Genomic DNA, 21,692 nt, shown 5'->3' with positions numbered 1-21,692 from the left:
AAAAAAAAAAAAATAGGGTGGTGGTGGATTGCAAGCAGTCCTTGAAGAGAGGTTGACAAAATAAAACGTATCTCAACAAACTGGGAAACTGAACTAGATAATGTGGCAGCCGATGTAGGGAGAAAGCTGGATGGCATCTATTAAAGATGCTGTTGGTATAGAATGTCAGGGAACGGCATTGTACTGGGAGATCAGCCATTGTATCCTTTTGTAACTCGGGAGGTTCCTGCGATTATCTGCGGAAGATACTGTGAAATCTGTCTGCCAACCGATCCCTGACTTAGCTGCAGGGTTGAATTGTAGCAGGCCAGCTCTGAGCCTGAAGAGTGATCTCCAGAGAACTTTATTATTATTATTTTTGGCGTTGCTTTGGCCATGGGAAGAAGTGTCGGAAGTGTCAATATTTATCCATACCTTCCTTATTTTGACTGCACAGGCCCGGAGCACGGACAACATTGATACAACGGGAGAGGGTCAAGTCCGCTCGCTGGGGAATGCAAGCAGTAACATCAAGGGGAAGCCAACCAAGAGGTAAAATCGAGAGAAAGAGAAAGAGAAAGAGAAAGAGAGAGAGAGAGAGAGAGAGAGAGAGAGAGAGAGAGAGAGAGAGAGATGAAAACAGGCCCAAGGCTGTGTTGCATTACAGGACTCTAGGTTCAACCCCCAGGACTGAGAGGCAACGTACGGTCGCCAACTTTTTGAACTCGCCCCTGCAGCCTCTAAAACAGGCTTCCTCAAACTCGGCCTTCCAGATGTTTTGAGACTACAATTCCCATCATCCCTGACCACTGGTCCTGCTAGCTAGGGATGATGGGAGTTGTAGTCCCAAAACATCTGGGGGGCAAGTTTGCCTATGCCTGATAGAAGACTCTCCTTTGTTAGAAGTTGTTTTGCAGAAGCTGTCCCAGTTTCTGATTTTATCCCGGAATATCCCACTTTTCCTTAGTATTTCCCTATTTTTACTGGAGAAATCATGGGAGTTGTAGGCCAAAACATCTGAAGGGCCGAGTCTGAGGAAGCCTGCTCTAAAAGGTGTGGCCGTTTGATCTGCAGGCGCCAATTTTTTATTTCTCTGCTGTGGAAAGCTTTGCCTGCTCTTGCCCCCTATCCTGCAGATATAACATAGGGCAAAGAGACCACGGTCTTGTTTTGAGTGAGTGCCCACCCACAATTTAATGTGAGAGGGGATGTACAGGTGGTTGCTGGCTTCAGCCACCCTGCTGCAAGTTTCTTCCCCTCTCGAGCTACGTTCAGCATCGCTGCTAGAAAGCAATGCTAGTAGCAGCGATGCTGGACATGGCTTGAGAGGAAGACACATGTAGGATGAAGGCCAAACGGCTGTAAGGGCAGGCCCACAACGTAGATTTAATGCCCAAAAGAATCCTGGGAACTGTAGTTTGTGAAGGGAATGGCAGGCCCGTGAGAGGGAAATGATAGTTTCCCAAGAGTTGTCGGGAGGAGTCTATGTGTATAGTGGTACCTCGGGTTACATACGCTTCAGGTTACATATGCTTCAGGTTACAGTCTCCGCTAACCCAGAAATAGTGCTTCAGGTTAAGAACTTTGCTTCAGGATGAGAACAGAAATCGTGTTCCGGCAGAGCAGCAGCAGCAGGAGGCCCCATTAGCTAAAGTAGTCTTCAAGTTAAGAACAGTTTCAGGTTAAGTACAGACCTCCGGAATGAATTAAGTACTTAACCCGAGGTACCACTGTACTGTAAATGTACACTGGATTTGGTTTCATTGTATGGCGCAGAGCTGGGCTGAGAGTGCCTGACGTAGGCAAGCTAAAGGAATTAGGATGACAGAGAAAAGGCCTGCAGAGAGAGGGCTTGAGGCAGGGCAGGGAACAAGTGTAGGATTTGGGGAGAGGAAGATGCATGGGCTTCCACAGGAATGTTTAGCAGGTTTCCTCAAACTCGGCCCTCCAGATGTTTTGGGCCTACAACTCCCATGATCCCTAGCTAGCAGGACCAGTGGTCAGGGATGATGGGAATTGTAGTCTCAAAACATCTGGAGGGCCGGGTTTGAGGAAGCCTGGTTTATGGGGTGGCGTGGAGGCAAGCAAAACCCCCAAAGTGGGGAGCAGGCTAGTTTCTGTCATACAAAAATGAGAAGAATTGCGTGTGTACATTTTATCTGAGTTTCTACAAATGCTAGAATCTCTCGTACGCACGATACTCTGTAAAACACATTGGATGCGCCTTCTTTCCTGCAAAGGCCCAGAATTATTTGGGGGCAGGCAGGAATGTGCTTTGAGCGTGCTTTAAAGGCACAGTGTGTATGCAGCCTTATGCTCTTTTTTTAAAAAGCAAGCAAGCTGGGAATCTTAGGATTCTGGTTCATCTAGGGCAGGGTGGGGAGGAAAATCCCTCTACCCGCCCCCCATGATGGACACCCATGGGAGGGAGGTTGGGCTGAGAATGTCACAACGGCTTCATTGCATATGGCAGGAGGGTGCTTTTTAGTATTTTACCTAAGGCTTGAAACTCAAGAGTTATCACCCATAGCAACATAACTCATTCCCTTACATAGACCTACTGTATTTTTTGCTCTATAAGACGCACTTTTCACCTCCTAAAAAGTAAGGGAAAATGTGTGTGCGTCTTATGGAGCGAATGCAGGCTGCGCAGCTATCCCTGAAGCCAGGAGAGCAAGAGGGATCGGTGTGCACCGATCCCTCTTGCTCTCCCGGCTTCAGGGATAGCCGTGCAAAGCCCCTTCAGGGCAATGGGAAGAACACTCCCCCTCCCCTGAAGAGGCTTGGCACGGCTATCCCTGAAGTCGTGGAGAGGCGCTGCGCAGAGAGGGAGAGAATATTTTTTTTCTTGTTCTCCTCCTCTAAAACTAGGTGTGTCTTATGGTCAGGTGCGTCTTAGAGAGCCAGTCTTAGAGAGCCAGTGTGGTGTAGTGGTTCAGAGCGGTGGACTCGTAATCTGGTGAACCGGGTTCGCTTCCCCGCTGCTCCACATGCAGCTGCTGGGTGACCTTGGGCCAGTCACACTTCTCTGAAGTCTCTCAGCCTCACACACCTCACAGAGTGTTTGTTGTGGGGGAGGAAGGGAAAGGAGAATGTTGGCCGCTTTGAGACTCCTTAAGGTAGTGATAAAGCGGGATATCAAATCCAAACTCTTCTTATGGGGCAAAAAATACATTATCTCTCTTTCCCTGCAGACTTTCCATCACACGAGGCCACTTCCCCAAGCTGACCGAATGTGCTCATTTCCACTACGAAGCTCTTGACTTTGGACACATTGAGGTACGTTTGCCACCCTGCTTTCTTTGCAGGGCTTGGGAGAACGAGGAACTGTTACCTTGGGCACCTGAGTCCCTATGGCAGGCTGGGAAGGGAAGTGGCAGGACAGGTGGATATTTCTGCCTCCCCACTGCTGCAGGGGGCACTTAAATTTTCTCTCTCCCCACAGCTTCAGCTTGCACCCGAGCAGAATGAGAATCTCAGCCACTTGGAGGAGGGAGAGGTGCTGTTTGATGTGCAGGTCACCTGCCAGGTAAGGGGCGGGGAAGGGGAGTCAACTGGCAAAACCTGTTGGATTTGGTTGGATTTGCTTCTTATATTCTTGAGTCGAGTTGTCAGCTGACTAGGTAACTGGCAGCTGTTCACCCATCAGTACATTATTTTATACTGTAGTTAAATTGGAAATAATTTAAAGCTTAAAAAATAGTTCAGATAAAAAAAATTAACAATTTAACTTGACAGTTTGAATTATTTCAAAGCCAATTACTTTTTAAAAGATTCCAAATTGTTTCTAATCTAACCAAGGTTTATACCTGCCCTAGCACACTTGCAGCCAGATCCAGTGCAGAGGGAGATACTGTTTTGTGCAATGAGTTTAAGCATGTTAAACTGGATGGGATTGGGTTGTTAATTAGGCATAATGCTCATTCCCAGGGAATTCTGGGAATTGTAGCTCTATGAGGAGGGGGTGTCAGGGTTTTCTGATAAATTCTTAATTCCCTACTGTACTACGATTACCAGGAATCATTGTTAATCGACTGTTAAACTGGTATAAAACAGGTTTAGGTTTGTAGGGGAGACAGCGCTCTGTGTGTCTTGTTTGGTGATACTGAGGGAAAGGCCTAGTTTCCTTTAAATGGTAGATAATCTGGCCGCCCATTCTGCAATCTGAAGTTGTGCTGTGCTTCCATTTTAATTATGTGCTGCGTGTTTTGTTTCATTTGAATTATGTAATTGTATGTAATTGTCGTTTCTTAATTGTGAACCACCCTGGGATATATTTGTATGAAGGCTGGTATGAGTTCCGCCAACCTGGAATATTCCCGTTCTGTAGTCCTGCTCAGCTAACCAAATCTGCTGGACCAGGTAAAAGGCTGGCTAGTCCAGTATCCTGTTCTCACAGATGCTTGTGAGAAACTCTCAAGTAGGACCTCAGTGTGACCTCACTCTTCCCACCCTCGATTCCCTGCAACTGGGACTCAGACTGGATGCTGGAGGGAGAACATAGCCATCGTGCATATTAGCTGTAGACAACGATACGATAATCTTTATTGTCATTGTCCCATACAGAACAACGAAATTGAAAAAAATCTACACCAGACATTCAAAAACCAAGAAGCCTTCTATCCCAGCTATCCCAGCCTGGTTAACCCCCTAAAAACTCTGATACCCCATAATTGAATACAATATACTCACATAGAGACTACCTTACACTGCGTTTAAAACCAAAATTGCATTTGGATAGAAAGTGTTTCTTAGGCGGCTAGTCCTAGTCTTTATAACCCTGTACCTTCTTCCAGAAGGCAGAAGCTGAAAGAGATCATTTCCGGGGTGCGCACTATCCTGCACTATCTCTGCAGCTTTCTTATGGCACCCAATTATTGTCTTCCTTGCATTTGTCTAATCCTCTTTTACAACCATCCTCGTTTTTGGCCATCATTGCCTCCTATGGGAGCAAATTTCAGCCTTTAACTGCAAGCTATGTGAGGAAGGGCTTTTGACGCCTGTCCTGAATCTTCCAACTTTCAGCTTCATTAGATGCTCTCAAGTCTCTAGTGTTATGAGAGAGGGAGAAGAACTTTTCTCTATCTACTCTCTCCATGCCATTCATGCACTTCTCTCATGCCACCTTTTTGTTTGTTTGTTAAGTTTTTATTTATTTATAAACTGAAACCAACACGGTTTATTGAATTGCAGTAACAAAAACCAAACAATATCACAAGAAGAAAAGAAAAAACAAATTACACAAAAGAAAAATAAATAAAAAATACCCAAAAATACATAAAAACATAGGCTTCCCTCCACCCATGTTTGACCTCCTTCCCTTAATCTTCTTTTATTCGTATTACTTTGTCTTTGTTCCACTTCCATCCATTTCCTCAATATTTCTACCCTGTAAACTTTATTCATTGCATAATAATATATTTATCCCAGAACAATGCTTTTTCATGTACTCCGATACACAATCTCATTCTTCAATTAATTTTTGATCTGTTTGTCCTCTTATTGCTGGCGTATTGCCTTTTCTCTACGCCAAAAAAATCCCAAACTCTGCAACCTTTCCTCACAAGGGACTTGCTCCAATTCCCTTGACCATTTTGACTGTCCTTCTCCCAAAAGTTTTTCCAACTCTAGAATATCCTTTTTGAGGCCAGGCAACCAGAAGTGTACACAGTACAGTGGTACCTTGGGTTAAGTACTTAATTCGTTCCGGAGGTCCGTTCTTAACCTGAAACTGTTGTTAACCTGAAGCATCACTTTAGCTAATGGGGCCGCCGCACGATTTCTGTTCTCATCCTGAAGCAAAGTTCTTAGCCCGAGGTACTATTTCTGGGTTAGTGTCTGAAGCGCCTGTAACCTGAAGCGTCTGTAACCTGAGGTACCACTGTATTCCAAACGCAGCCACGCCATAGAACTGTATAATGGCGTTATGATATTGGCAATTTTGTTCCTTTCCTAATCCCTAGCATGGACTTTGCCTTTTTATTTTTTTTTACAACTGCCACATGCTGCATCAGCATCCTGACGCATGTCTGGGATGTTGTCTGTGTGTTTGGATTGTGCCCATGGGCCTCGGTTTCTGCTGTGTTCATTGAACTTTTGGTACAGAGACCAGGGCAGTTCCAGGTTTGAGGGGTCCCTCAGCAAACAAAGTTTGGGAGACCCATCCTTGTCAGGCTTACTTGCTGTGGCTGGCGCTGCAGGAAGTTGCAGCAACTGTGCTCCAATCATCACTGGCAACTGAGTCTGGGAGCCAGCATTTAAATTTCCCACAATGCCTCCTTCCTCCATGGGTTTACTTGGTGGCAGGGGCAGGCAGCAGCAGTAGCAGCAGCCACAGCAATGCTCCATTCAGAGATGGAGCAGCTGGGTCTGAGAACCACCATTAAAATTTCCCACACTGCCCCTGATGTAGCAGTGCTGTGAGGCATTGTGGGGAATTTTAAATGAGTGTCTCCAGCCGTCTGGCACTGATAAAAGCACTGGGGATGGGTGGTAATGGTTTATAAAGGCCCAGGACAAGTGTTAATGATGATCCCTTCCTGGCATTGACCAAACAGCTGCTCAAGGGATGCTTTGTGGTAATGCTGGGCTTGGATGGGCCTTGCAAATGCAATTCAAACATTCTCTCTCTCTCTCTCTCTCTCTCTCTCTCTCTCTCTCTCTCACACACACACACACACACACACACACACACACACAAATATTGACCCTGGGTTTGCTCAACAGCTGTCTACCTCCCTCTTGGTTCTGAATTCATAGTAGGTTAAATATATTTATTAAGCCAACTAAAGGTATTGGCTTTATATGGATTTTTGAATGTTTCTCAGTGGCCAACCTTTTGCTTTTTTGTTTCTCGGTTCTTGCCTTTCTCCCTGCAGGGAAAGAGCTGGCAGGTGCACCGCAGTTACGAGGAATTCCGTACCCTGGATGCGCACCTCCACTGCTGCATCTTCGACAGGCGATTCTCTCAGCTCCCCGAATTGCCGCCCCTCAGCCACATGCGGGCCCACCCTGAGGTGATTGTCTGGGAGACATTTTGAGGGGTGCGTGGGGAGTGTTTTGAGGAGGGTGTGACTACCTGTGGCTTGGCTTCTGGCATGCATAGGCATGCATGTTACACCAAACACAGGAATCTTGCATGTCCCCTTCCCCACACCACATCTGGAAACAAAAGAATTCCAAGTACTGATTAGTATGTAAGTTGTCCAGGGAATTCGCACTGCCTCTGGAGACTGGACGTCTTTCTCAATCTTAGTCTACCCTGACTTACAGGCCTGGCCCAAGACATTTTGCTGCCTGAGGCGAAGAGCAAGGTGGTCACTCTCCCTGATAGCACAGTTGGTAGAGCATGTGACTCTTAATCTCAGGGTTGTGGGTTTGAGCCCCACGTTGGGCAAAAGATTCCTGCATTGTGGGAGGTCGGATCAGATGATCCTTGTGGCCCCTTCCAAGTGGTTAGAGTGTTGCACAGGGCCTGGGAGACCAGGGTTCAAATCCCCACTCAGCCATGAAACTCATTGGGTGACCTTGAACCAGCTACTGCCTCTTGGGCTAACCTTCCTTGCAAGGTTGTTGTGAGGATAAAATTGTGAAGTGCATTCCACCTTGCTATGGAAATACAGTGGAACCTTGGTTCACGAATGGCTTGCTTGCCAAACAAATCGGCTCCCGAACGCCACAAACTCGGAAGTAAGTGTTGCGGTTTGTGAAGGTTTTCGGAAGCCGAATGCCCAACTCGGCTTCCGCTTGAGTGCAGGAAGCTCCTACAGCCAATTGGAAGCCTTGGTTTTCAAACGGTTTCGGGAGTCGAAAGGACTCCTGGAACGGATTAAGTTTGAGAACCAAGGTACCACTGTAAATGTAATAACAAATAATGGAATTAAATTTAATGCTATCCGATACCGAGGGCTTCCAGTCTTTTAATTCCAAGAAACTACCCCCACCATACCTAATAGGTGGGGGACCTGCTGCGAGTTACTGTGTCATAAGCACTCTGCATATGCTCAGAGACAGCATTGCCAAAGACCTCCAGACTTTGGTGCTTCCTAAGTGCCCATCATACTAAGTGCCCATCATACCATCTCTTCTCAAGTAGTTGTCGGCTTCCGTTGACACTGAATCAGGGCACTGCTATGCCATTGACACCTTACGTTTTCTCTCTCCTTTGCCAGCTCCTGGTGCCCATGCTTTCACAGTACCTGGAGAAGCTGTCAGCCATTGTGGACAGCAACATCAACTGTGGACCGGTCCTCACCTGGATGGAGGTGAGGAACAGTGAGGGTAGCTGTGGTGGTGGATGGTGCAGCTATAACATTTGCAAGCTGAAGTATGTTTTGTGTATTTCTTTTTATTTTAATTTCTCATATAGGATCTGATGAAGCTCTGTTCAATATAATTGTGTTTTGTGTGTGTGTGTGTGTTTTAAGCAGATAAATACAAGTTTTAAACAATATATGTGAAATGCCTGAGACATTTGGAATGTTCTGCGGAAAAGTTTAGGTAATATTACTACACAGAGTAAGCCACTGACGCTGCTAGGGTGCTAGAAATGTTAATCTTGCTTTCAAGGGCTCCACAGATACCCATTTCTGCCTGTTGAGGAAATCTAGCAGAAAATGAGATGGAAGCCCCATGTGAATGGTGTGACCTGGTTACTGTATGCTGGGTTTAGGGATGTAAGGAGGTAACAATTTTCATCCAGTCCTGGGTCCGTCACAATCAGTGCTGTTTCTGTTCCACTACAGTTTGACTTCTGCTAAAACCTACGCTATTCATCTTGCTAGCCGCTGCGGCTGAAACGTGTGTAGTTAAATAAAGCAATTGATTTCAGTGGAAGGGAAATGACAAAAGCATTTCAGCAAACAGTATAGCAATTTACATAACATTTGCAGACTAGAAGTACAACAGTACAGTACTGAATGCTGCTTGCATTTGCTCATGTGATTTATGTTCCTGACCTCTGAGGAACATGCAAAGTGTGGGAATTTTTGCTCTTATTTCAGTTTCTGATGGAATTCTCTAACACCTGTATTTCTGAATGACACCCACAGAACATTTCAAGGCTTCACCCACTTCACTTGTATTCTCCCCCTCCCCTTATATTTCAGATTGATAACCATGGCAACCGACTGCTGGTCAATGAGGAAGCTTCTATCAATGTTCCTGCCATTGCAGCTGCCCATGTGGTAAAACGCTACACAGCGCAGGCATCCGACGAGCTCTCCTTTGAGGTGAGCACTACTTTGTAGTTCATGTTACTTCTGAATGGCTTTTATCTTGTTGGTAGACCTGCAATGCAATACCTTTTCAATCTCTCTTCCAAGCTAGGGTGCTGCTTGGGAGCACAGAGAGTTGCTCTCCCCCAGGGAAGCTTTATTAAAACTGATTTTTATTTTGGGGGGGGGGGAACCATGACAGCTTCCAGGTATATAACAGTCACAGACAAACTAGCATGGGTTGTGTTCAGCTGACTCAGAATAGACTCACGGAAATCAATGGGATTACGTTCATCATCTCCATTAATTTCAGTGGGCCTACCCTGACTAAAGTTGGCTTCCATGCCATGAATTTAAAACCAGAAAGAAACAATAATCAACAAAACAGCTGTCTTTTTATTTCCTAAAAATATTTACAGCCCCCCTCACTGTGGTTTCCAAATTTTTGAAAAACTCTTTTCACATTGACTTGTCTGCCAAGGAACCCTCCATATCTGTGGTGGAGTACCTTGTACACCGCAAAGGATTCTGGGGCAAAACCTTGGGTGCCATCTTATTTCCTGTGGAACTCTACCTTGCTAGGGCCTCACTGTCATCTAGTGTGAACCAAGTGCACCTCAGGTGCACCCATCTGTGTTAGCACATTCCAGGACCCATCTGTGTTAGCACATTCCAAGGAATGTCCTGTCGTGGTGGGGGATAACTTTTTCTTGCTGATCTTCTGAGGAACCCCAGGGATTCCCTGTGGACAAACATCAGCTGCTGTTTGCCAGCATATATCAATTCTGCACGTTTTCTCTTTGTTTCACAAATGGGACTCAGTGGGACTTTCTTCTGGGTAAAGGTAAAGGTACCCCTGCCCGTACGGGCCAGTCTTGACAGACTCTGGGGTTGTGCGCTCATCTCACTCAAGAGGCCGGGGGCCAGCGCTGTCCGGAGACACTTCCGGGTCATGTGGCCAGCGTGACATTGCTGCTCTGGCGAGCCAGAGCCGCACACGGAAACGCCGTTTACCTTCCCGCTAGTAAGCGGTCCCTATTTATCTACTTGCACCCGGGAGTGCTTTTGAACTGCTAGGTTGGCAGGCGCTGGGACCGAACAACAGGAGCGCACCCCGCCGCGGGGATTCGAACCGCCGACCTTTCGATCGGCAAGCCCTAGACGCTGAGGCTTTTACCCACAGCGCCACCCGTGTCCCTTCTTCTGGGTAGACATGTATAAAAGATTGATAAAATGTGATAATATATATGAGGTACTTCAGAAAAAGCCCAATTTAAAATGTAACTACTAAAGGTTGTCCTACTCAGAATAGGCTCATTGAAATTAATGGACGTGGTGAACTTAGATCCATTAATTCCAGTGGGTCTATTCTAAGTAGAACTTAGTTGGAGGCAACCCTACATATATTAATCCCCTTCATATGAAGTACATACCTTTGTAACTCAGACTCTGGCAGACTGGAACAAGTCCTGGAACAAGAGGCTCTTGGTGTTCCTCGTAGTCAGAGTAGACCTACCAAAAGCATTGAGCCTACTCGGAGGTACTTAAATCTAGTAGATTCAGTGGATGTACTCTTAAGCACGGCTAACGTTGGAGATTGCCCACCATGGTCCATGCACTAAAATAGGATTATTGTTGTTTTGTTACTTTGTTTGGCACAGGTTGGAGACATCATCTCTGTGATTGATATGCCCCCCAAGGAGGACAGGAGCTGGTGGCGGGGAAAGCATGGATTCCAGGTTGGGATTCAGAAAGGAAGACACATTGCATTAGGAGAGATATGTTGAAGCATAGGATCAGCACTATGTCTTAGATGGCCACATTGTATTAAAGAAAAATTTGGATGGGTGGGTGGGAGTGAATGAAAGAGTGTGTGTGTGTGTGTGTGTGTGTGTGTGTGTGTGACTGGACAGGGGTATGAGTGTGTGCCTGTGTGTGGTGGCTTAGGCCCCACCCATTTTTTTTCTTGGCTTGCACTCATTGCTGGTGTGCAGCCCCGACTGGGGTGGAGCTGTCCCCCACCTTGCTTTAAACAAGTGAGCTGAAATAGTGGCAGGCTTTCAGAGAATTGGACTCCAGCTCCCATCAGCCCTAGCCAGCATGGCCAGCGATCGGGCATGATGGGAGCTGTAGTCCAGCAACATCTGGTGAATCATAATGCCATTCTCCTGTCTTTCTGAAGAGACGTCATTTGGGTATATGTAGCCTGCAGTGTATCAGCTGACGAGCTTTTTCTGGCACCGGTTCACTGTTAATTTTCTGCTCAGCTCCATTTTATCAGCATGCCCATATTATTATTTTTAAACTTATATTTTAGTTTGCTCCAAGATGCCTTTTTATGAATTTTCTTAAAATATCTGCACAATTCTGCTTATTTTTTTTAAAAAAACAGATATTCCTTTCAAAGCAAATACCAATGCCTTTTCGGTCAGTATCGTTTTAGCGCCCTGTTAAGTTGGCAGAGAGGCCTCTTGCAATTTGGCTTGAGAGAAACATGACTCTCAGTAGCTTGCTTCAGTCAGCCCCACTCCCTCCATCACAATTCCAGGCACCTAGTGTGGCAAGTGCATGAATTTAGCCATCGTCACCTGTCTTGACAGCTTTATGCCTATACTGGTTAATCCATAGCCAGTATAGATGAATTGATTGCATCCGAATTTTTGTTAATGGCCTGCTTGCCACATTCACTTGTGGTGGGCATAAATAACTGAGGTAGGGTTTAACAAGTTCCTAAGCGAGGGGAAGGCCTGGTTGTTTTCCTTAAGGAGGCATATTTTGCTTTGTCAGTACGTTGAACTCTTCCATGCCCGCCTCTTTTCCAGGTGGGGTTCTTCCCCAGTGAGTGTGTGGAGCTGTTCTCAGAGCGCCCCAGCCCAGGACTCAAAACAGGTGAGCACATCCTCCTTGACTTGCTGTGTTCTACCACATATGCTGATTCTCCCAGATCTACAATTCGGCTTGCTGCAGAAACATAATGACCCCCATTTCCAGCAGATACATTTTCAAAAACTTCGTATATTTATTGGTATTACTGGAAACAACCCTTGAACACTTGTGTCTTTCTGTGTGCGGGAGGGTAACGCTGTGCTCTTTCAGATGCCTAGCTCTTTCACGACACCTAAAATTAGCCGCCCGAGGCGACTGCCTCACTGTGCCTAATGTTAGGACCGGCTCTGCACAAATGTTCCAGAAGCTGTGCGTGTGCTCTGATTCTCCAGTCTAGCTCTCCTTTTTATTGCACCAGAACTAAGGGGGTTGTATAATTTTTCCTGTCATGGTAATGCTGTGACATGTTAGGCTAAGCAAAAGCAACTGGCCCAGGGCCACCTAGGCAGCTGCATGGCCTGGGGATTTGAACCTGGGTCTCCACAGTCTAAGACCAACATCCATCACACTGACTATCCAAATCAATCAAACTATGCAAGTGCAAAAATGGGCATAAATTATGCAAAACAAATGCAAATTTGTTTCATTTGCATAATGTATCTAGGTTGCAGTCGTAAGTTGTTTGGAACACTTGGCTGACAAGAGCTGGGCAGTGTGTGTCTATAGCAGCCTTTATTAATTTGGTGCCCTAAAGATGTTTTGGACTACAACTCCCATCATCCTCAGCCAACTGATCGTCCCATATGTTGATTCACTTTTTTTTTTTGCATGTTATCTTTTAATATGCACAATTTGGTAAAGAATTTTACCTTGTATATACATTTTTGCAAGCAATTTCTCCTTAACACAGTGGTTCTCAAAGGGTGTGGCAGGAGAGGGTGGCAAATGTGGCAGGAAGATTCGAGGTCAATCAAAGAAACATTGAAACATTTCAGTATAGTATAGTATAGTATAGTATAGTATAGTATAGTATAGTATAGTATAGTATCATTTTTTTATTTTTAGAATATGGATAGATACCTTTTCAAAATGAGAGCAAAAACATCAAGTGGTAAAAGAGAACAATCCTAATTGTGATCTATTTGTTTTCCAATGTATTTCCTATCAATAAAAAAACTGGTGTGCTGCAAGCAAAGTTTTAGGTGTGGCCTAGAGAAAAAGAGTTTGAGAACCTTTAGCAGAATGCCGTTTGTATACTGTTTTCACAAATGTATGCACTTCTGGACATTGTTTGGTTGGAAAACGGCATCGCAAAATTTGGAGAAGTGTGGATTTCGACAGATGTTTCGGTTCATGTATTAGTTTGGGGAGCGTGAATTTAATGCAGACCAAACAAATTTATCCCCCGTTCCTAGTCTGGTGTTACTGTTTGTGTCCTTCTGTTTCTTATTATTTCCATTCATGGACGGTTTACTATCCAAAGATCTCAAAGCAGTTTATAGTAGATAAAATTACATAAATAGTAAGAACAATAAAAAACCATGTCAAATGATTTACATAAAAATAAAACATACACATAAACAATATCAATAAGTCAGAGAATACTATGAGGCAGTATAATGTAAACTTTCGACCAACATAACACACATTATTCATAAACACTCACCCAATTTCACCTGCCATCTATTTCACACAGCCACTACAACCATTGACTTCCTCAACCATGATCTCTATCAACCATCATTTCTCAGCAATTATACTCCCCTCGCCTTCATCTCCTGTGTTAGCTTTCGCCATTAGGATGTGAGTTGGGTTACTGTGTGAAGCTTTCAGAAATAAGAGGCAATTCATTTTATTTTGTACCAAGTTTTTTGGGTGGGCAGCCTAGAAATCTATCAGGGCAGCTCTCAAAAGAAGGCCGCAGCTGAGAAATGACACAGCAGACGATGGCGAGTAGCCCTGGCAAAGACATTGACTCACAAGTTAAGAGTGCTAAAGGGATGGGTAATGCCCCAGGCGACTAAATGACAAGGACTGGAAGTGGGGGAGAGGGGAGGTTTATGGCAGCCATTTTGTGTGTCCAAAAAAATTACTGCATCTTCCCCTCATGCCCTTATGCTGCTCTGATTTGATGTGTTTGCCTCAGGGATTGCAGTGGTTTGAAAAAAGATGGCGGTTATGTAAGATTGTCACCAGCCCTAGAAAATAACTCTGTTTGAATGAGGTGAAGTGTGGGACAGCAACTTATGCCAGTAGCTTTGAGCTACCGAATTCTTAATCTTTCCTGGCCTTTCATGCTCTGTGTGTCTTCCTGTGCAGATGCAGAAGGGATGAGCTGTGGCATCCCTGGGCCCCCAGGCCTCCTCTCTCCAACCTCAGGTGAGACACGGCCCAATGTGGCCTGTTCAGCACCCCCTAAGCTAGCCTTCTTGCCCCTGGTGTCCTTCTGCCAATGTCCAGTGTCCAGTCTGTCAGATTCTGGATGTGGAATCAGAAGAAGGCACCATCTTGTCCTTCGCCTCAGGCAGCTGAACATCTTGGACCAACCCAGACTTAAGCATAAAGTAAAGGTAAAGGGACCCCTGACCATTAGGTCCAGTCGTGGCCGACTCTGGGGTTGCGGTGCTCATCTCGCTTTATTGGCCGAGGGAGCCGGTGTACAGCTTCCGGGTCATGTGGCCAGCATGACTAAGCTGCTTCTGGAGAACCAGAGCAGCGCACGGAAACGCTGTTTACCTTCCTGCCGGAGCGGTACCTATTTATCTACTTGCACTTTGACGTGCTTTCGCACTGCTAGGTTGGCAGGAGCTGGGACCGAACAACGGGAGCTCACCCTGTTGTGGGGATTCGAACCGCCAACCTTCTGATCGGCAAGCCCTAGGTTCTGTGGTTTAACCCACAGCGCCACCCGCATCCCTTAGACTTAAGCATACATTACATTAAATTCATTCTTGAATCTGCATGCATGAATGTGTTTTAAATAGCAACTTTAGTAGACCCCAGTCTGGACTGAGATCATGGCATAAGTGGCTGTGTGCTTCAGCTTTCCCCCCTGTGTTCTGTGTTCTTGACGAAAGTCCTCGCCAAGATTGCCCTCTCTCCTGGAAGAGAAAGTATTGTGGCAAATGTGGGGGGCCCTGCGGTTCTCTAGATGGTGTTGTGCTGCAACTCCCAGCATCCCTGACTATTGGCCATGCTGGCTGGGGGCTGATGGGAGCCCATAGTCCAGCAGCACCCGGTGGGCTCTCTGGCGGTATATTGGCTGAAATACCAGCTTCCTGCAGCAAGCAGCAGCTTGGGGAGGGTGATTTTCTTTGGGATTGAAAACATTTTCCATCCCTACATGGAAGTAGCATCTTTGCTGTTTTCTTGGGCTTTATGATGCAGCCCGCATGCAGTGGCTGTCCTGCAGTGGCTTGGAGAAGAGCCACAACTCTCTCTCTCTCATTCTGTTCCAGTGTCCAAGAAGCATGGCAAGCTCATCGGGTTCCTTCGCACCTTTATGAAGTCCAGGCCCAGCAAGCAGCGCCTGAAGCAGCGTGGGATCCTCCGAGAGAGGGTGTTTGGCTGTGATTTGGGCGAACACCTCAAGAACTCAGGCAATGATGGTAATTTTGCCCACAGATCCTTCCTGTTACCGATAGTGCGGCCTCATCTACTACTAGGAAAACAACACACAGTCCATTTTATCTCAGCAACAACAACCCTGTCAGGTTGCTTAGGCTAAGAGAGAGTGAATTGTCCAAGATCACCCAGTGAGCTTCATGGCTAAGTGGTGGTTGAACTGTGGTCTGTCAGGCCTTAGTCCAACACTCTAACTGCCACACCACATTTGGCTCTCCTCTGCAGCGTTGGAAGGGGTAGAAGTGGCCTGTATGACTGAGAGTTCTCCTCAAACTGTGTCAGGACTCCTGGCTTGATTTCTGTCCCTAGTATGTCCACCGACTGAAAAGCATTCTGTGGGATGGGTTTACTCTTCCAGGTGCCCACATGTGTGGGCTGAACAGAGCTAAGAGGAGGGGAAGTGACATCACACAGAGCCCTCTCTAGCTATTGTATTTCTATGGTCTGAGTATCTGCCCAGCCATACAGCTCTTTGGACTTTGCCCCTTCTCATGCTAACTAGCAAAAATATGCATCTGTTAGGTTTGGCTGCTAACTCATTCTTCACACTGGCAGGGGGTTGGACTCGATGGCCCTTGTGGTCTATTCCAACTCTATGATTCTATGATTCTAGAGATGCGCTCAGATAAATCATGTTGCCAACATTAAAGATTTTTTTTGCAGCTTTGTGGCTTACCACTTTCATTTCCCTGGTCCTTTATGGCTTGTGGCCAGAGCTCAACCTCTATGAGAAAAAAATAAAATAAACCAATTTAACATGTTGACCCACGGGGACAACTAGCCATTGCACTGGCCCTACCTTATGTGATTGTTGTACGGATGATTGTTATATTATATTGTTATTAGATGTGCTCCTTGTTGTTATGCCAGTCCCCCAGGTACTACGGTCCTGCTCTGATTTCATCGAGAAGCATGGCATTGTGGATGGCATCTACCGTCTCTCTGGAGTCTCCTCCAACATCCAACGGTTGCGGTGAGCCCTGGTCAGGAGGAGCAGGGCTTGTGGGCCGGGTCCTCGTTTAGCACAGAAAGTCCTAGAGGCAGAGGTGGGGTTTAACAACCAAATTAGACGGGATATGACGGCCACATCTATCTTACTCCCAAATGAAGGAGGGTCTATCCTGTCCATGAAAAGGAGCATATGGAGGAGGAGGAGGAAGGAAGTGAACCCTGTGCCTTGTGGCACAGGAGCCGAGACTAGTAGTTCGGGCAAAGTTCTGCCCCAAACAGGAAGTGGTTCACCACATGGGACAGCTGCGTACAAGAGGGATAGGGAAATATTTTTCAGCCTGGTGTCCGTAGCACCTTGTAGGCAACTTTCCGTGGACTGTGGGTCAGTGGTGGGCAGGGCAAGATGCAAAAGTGGGCAGATTAGGCTGCATTCCCACCATGCAAAAGTCTTCTTCCTATGCACACACACCTTTCTCCATCCAGGAAAGCAGGTGTTACCACAGCTCAAGGATACATTCCAAGCATAAAGAGACCCAGAGGCCCTGGGTCTCTCATCGCTGGCATATGGAGTCAAGGGTTCCCAGTCTAGCCTGACTCAGCCTTGACACAGTGACCCATCAATTTATGATGTTTACTCCTAGCGCTTTATGTGCTACTTGTAATATTTCATATAGATGATAGATAGATATAGTGTAATTACCATTCTGAGAATTCAACGTTTTCCATATGATTTCTTTTTGAGGTTCCTAGTTGTTTTACCCACGCATGCTATACAGAGATATTTATTTAATCCCACTACTTAATATATGGAATTCTTATTGATTAGTAGAAGCAGCAGTAGCATTGTTAGGTGTTTTGAATGCGGAATTTTACTTGTCTTGCATTGATTCCTTTCTGTTGGATTTCTGAACTGCTGGAAGATTTCGGCTGAAATAGAAATTAAATAAATCAGTGCCGCGATCCTGGTTTTGGAACTGGGAGAAAAGTTTAAAGCAACAGAGAGCATTGTGGTAAGGCAAGGAACAAAGGTTTCAGTCCTCTCCCCTACCCACTTCTTTTCATGTATAGAATAGAATCACCCCTTTGGGCAGACATGCAGAAAGCTGCCTCGTCACATCATGTTTGCCCCTAAGTAGGCCAAGCGAAAGGTTGCCTGGCTGTGGGTCACTGTGCAATTTGTCTTGCTTTGTGTAATTTCTCTCTTCCCGCGGCTTCCTATCTCCTCCAGGCACGAGTTTGACAGTGAGCGAGTGCCCGAGCTCTCCAGGGACGTCTACTTACAAGACATCCACTCTGTCAGCTCTCTTTGCAAGCTGTACTTCCGGGAGTTGCCAAACCCACTGCTCACCTACCAACTCTACAACAAGTTTGCTGTGAGTCTTGCAGACCGCCGGGAGACGTCTCCCACCCACTCAGCTTTCGGTCTCTGCTGCCGCCTCTACCATTCCTCAGCTACCCCTTTAAGAAATCGTAGAGTTGGAGTGGTTTATGTAGGCCGTCTAGCCTAACCCCTGCTCAATGCAGGAAATCCAGAGAGCTAGAAATTCAGAACTAGAGTGTCCACAACAGACGGCTGCACAGCCACTGCTCTGAATATATTTGAGATAGCTACCACCCATTGTTGTTACTAGGTAGCAGAATGAAATCCAAGGGGGGTTCAGGTGGGCTTTGGACCATATCTGAAATGACTTTGCCTCTCATATCCATCCGCCACACCACATTCGGGAGGGGAGTCCAGAGCAGGACTCCGAGCTGCCTGTGTGCAGCATTATCATTCCGTTTATAAGTTGCTTTGTGCAATGTAGTCCTCAGGGCAATGCATGAGCATACAGCGGAACCTCGGTTTTCAAACGTAATCTGTTCCAGAAGAACCATTCGACTTCTGAAATGTTCGAAAACCGAAGCCTGCATTTCCAGAAGCATTTCCTTCCGGAAAACTCAATAGGGTAGCTGCGTGATACATTCGGCTTCCGAAAAGCGTTCAAAACTGGAAGCATTTACTTCCTGGTTTTTGGTGTTCGAAAGCCAAAACCTTCGACTTCTGAGACGCTCGAAAACTGAGGTTCCATTGTACTAGAAACAGTAAAGTGAGCACAACTTGTGCCAATGACCCCTCCCCTTTCCCTTTCCTGGCCCTATGTGCCAGGTGAGTTTCTGTGGGCGCCCCCAGTGTCTCAGAAACGGCAGCTGTTGTGTGCTCAAACTGTCAAGTGAGAGTTGGCCGTGCCAACTCCGTGTGCGTGTTCCCAGGGCTAAACAATAAAAATTGGAGTCGTGGAACAAAAGAAGAAGAAGAGGGGGTGGAGCAGTGGAGTACAATTACATCGCCCGCCAACGTTGCTGCCTACACAATAATATGTGCAGCAATTTCTCCTGACTTCCTTATTCTTTTGAATCACCTGCTCTTTGTGCTGGGCTATTTCAGGCTTGGTTAACCCTGCCTCCCCCTTCCTCTCCCCCCCTTCCTTTTAAATTCCTTGTGGCTTGTATTTGTGATACTTTGAGGGGCAACATCCAGGCATGGCTAGTGATAAAAATGAGCAGGGGTCTTCAGAGGCATGACTACACCTTCTCAGTCAATTGAAAGCTGGAGCAGAAGGGATTGGTGGTGTCGCTAAGCCTACCCCAGGGATGTTTCAGCCCCCTTTCCTGAATTCTCAGCTTTCATTTTAATAACGACAAGCAAGGCTTTTCCCCTGTTACTTGGGGAAAATATAAGGAAAAACATGCATGCAGTAATTTGCTCAGTTGCCCGCTAAGAAGTAAAGTTGTTCCCATCATCCAGTGTTCTGGCCAAAGAGTGCAGAAGCACTTGAATCATGGACAACTGCTAGGTCCTTCTTTTTAAAGGTTGTTTCTGTAGATCTCGAAGTGATTTACAGCAGATAAACATATATAAATATACACACTCTGAGAGAATAAGTGCAATAAAAACATTGCAAAATTATTACCATTAAAATAGGTTAACTACATAAACAGTATCCATGTTCATAATAGCAATGAAATGAGAATGGAAGGTTTTGTTCCCCGCGCTCCAAAATCTGCTTTGTAATTTATTTATTTTTCCTTATCACCTTGCTTTGTTTTGCTCCTGTTCATGGCCTTTCAACAGCCTCCACACTTTCCCCTCCCTCTCTAAAAAAGATTGTTCTGTTTACTCTTCAAATACCCAAGGGCTGTCACATTGAAGAGGGCAAAGATTTCTTCTATGTTGCCCCAGCGGGCAGGTCTTAACCGCACATGCTTAAGTCATAGCTGACAACGTTTCCCTTTTTTAAAGGGAAATTCCCTTATTCCGAATAGGATTCCTTGCAAGAAAAGGGAAAAGTTGACAGCTATGACTTAAGTGGCAGGAGGGTCAATTTTGGTCAAATGCTAGAGGAAACATTTTTGGGTTGGGAAAGCTTTTCAACTTGCTGGACCAGGGTCCTTATCAGGGCCGCCCACCTGTCAATCACCTGTCGCCATAACAGTGTTAGTTGTAAGACAAGTAAAAGCATTCCAAATGGAAGAGAAAATTAGGAATTTAGTAAAGGAGGTGGCTTCCTCAAAACAAAAGAGCTTAATTGTCAAAGGCCAGAGTAAAGAGGTGCATTTTTAAGATTGTGATCCCCTGTGATTTTTGGATGGAGGACAGCATGCAAATTTAATAAATAATGATGTTCAGAAGATGGCAGAGGCTGTGCAATGAAGCTGCCAGATGCGCCTCTTTGGGGAGGGAGTTCCACAATTCAGGGTTTGCCGCAGAAAATGCTCTCTTCTAGACCACCATTCCCCACATTTCCCAAGGTGGTGGAACCACCCAGAGGGTCCCCTCTGCTGATCTTAACACTCGAGAGGGTCAGTAGGGTTAGAGGTGGTCTTTCAGAGATTTGGGGCTTTTGTCATTTAGGGTTTCAAACACTAATGTGCACACCTTGAATCGGGCCTGGAAGCAAACTCTCCCAGTCCTTCTCCACAGGGCTGTGCACTGGATCCGGTTGGACCCCAAACCGATATAGGTCAGCCGTGGATGGGATCAGGGCTGGTCCAAATCACCAGCTTAGGGGGAGTGGTGCACAGCCCTAGTGTTCCACAAGAGGCCTGGCTAGCACGCTGACTCCTTCCCTCTGCTTTCCCCCTGCCCTGTCGCAGGAGGCCGTGTCTGTTTCTGGGAACGAGGATCGCTTGGTGCGAGTGCATGACGTCATTCAGCAGCTGCCCCCACCGCACTATAGGTAGGTGTTGCTTGAGGCGCGAACACGGTGCCCGAGGTGGCTCTCCCAGCGAGGGGAGGGAGGGTGAATGCAAGAGCCCTTGCAGGGGGGGGGCGGAATGGTGTTGAGGGCGAGGGGGCCGGCGGTCCGTCGAAGCGGACTGTCTAGCTGTAGCAGCTTCTGCTCTGTCCCAACAGGACCCTGGAATTCCTGCTGCGGCACCTGGCCCGCATGGCTATGCACAGTCAAAACACCAGCATGCATATCCGCAACTTAGCCATCGTTTGGGCACCCAACCTGCTGCGGTGAGACGCCCAGATCAATGGCCCTGCACCGGCACCCCCCACCCCAACCTGCCCCGTGCCTTCCCTGTGTTGCCACGATGCTCCTCCGCCTTGCACCTTCTCCAGCTCTTGCCTGCAGCGCTCTTTCAATCCTCTCTCCATTGTTCCCGCAGCATTTCCCCTGTACTAACACCAGCCCTTACCCACAACTCTCTGGGGCATGAAGTCGACCCTTCCTGCACTCAGCCCTGAGGGATAAGAATCTACAGCTCTTAAGCACCTCTTGACTTTCCCCATTTTGTCCCCAGCATTTTCTGGCACTCTGGCTCAGGCCTCAGAGATTGGTGTGTGAGATTGGTGGTGTGTGTGTGTGTGTGTGTGTGTGTCTCTGTGTGAATCTTAGAATTATAGAGCTGGAAGATACCTGGAGAGCCCTCTAGTCTCCCTCCCTGCAGTGCAGGAATCTTTTGCCCAATGTGGGGATCGAACCCACAGCCCTGAGAGGAAGAGTCTCATGTTCTACCTATGGAGCTATGACTCAGGGCTAAGGGGGGCGGGTGTAAGAAGCAGGTATGTTTTGGCCTTGCCCACCACCTGACTGGGCTCCCCAACCCTTT

The 21,692-nt window shown here is 46.5% G+C and overlaps 1 protein-coding gene across 1 annotated transcript; it reads left to right on the top strand.

Annotated features, from left to right (window-relative positions):
• Nucleotides 1–222: 222 nt before the first annotated feature.
• Nucleotides 223–21,440, top strand: LOC144326575 (rho GTPase-activating protein 33-like; the record flags this gene model as incomplete). The annotated part of the gene is made up of 14 exons (XM_077923063.1): nucleotides 223–531; nucleotides 3,174–3,258; nucleotides 3,425–3,508; nucleotides 6,858–6,995; nucleotides 8,151–8,243; nucleotides 9,087–9,209; nucleotides 10,856–10,933; nucleotides 12,017–12,083; nucleotides 14,340–14,399; nucleotides 15,479–15,628; nucleotides 16,515–16,617; nucleotides 17,824–17,968; nucleotides 20,730–20,812; nucleotides 20,989–21,440. Coding segments are annotated over 14 exons (1,630 nt in total), but the record flags the coding sequence as incomplete, so codon positions are not given.
• Nucleotides 21,441–21,692: the final 252 nt, after the last annotated feature.

This window comes from Podarcis muralis, unplaced genomic scaffold, assembly GCF_964188315.1.
Source record: "Podarcis muralis unplaced genomic scaffold, rPodMur119.hap1.1 HAP1_SCAFFOLD_181, whole genome shotgun sequence".
Lineage (NCBI taxonomy): Eukaryota > Metazoa > Chordata > Lepidosauria > Squamata > Lacertidae > Podarcis > Podarcis muralis.
The sequence above is the reverse complement of the archived record's forward strand: the minus strand, read 5'-3'. Positions and strand labels throughout refer to the sequence as shown.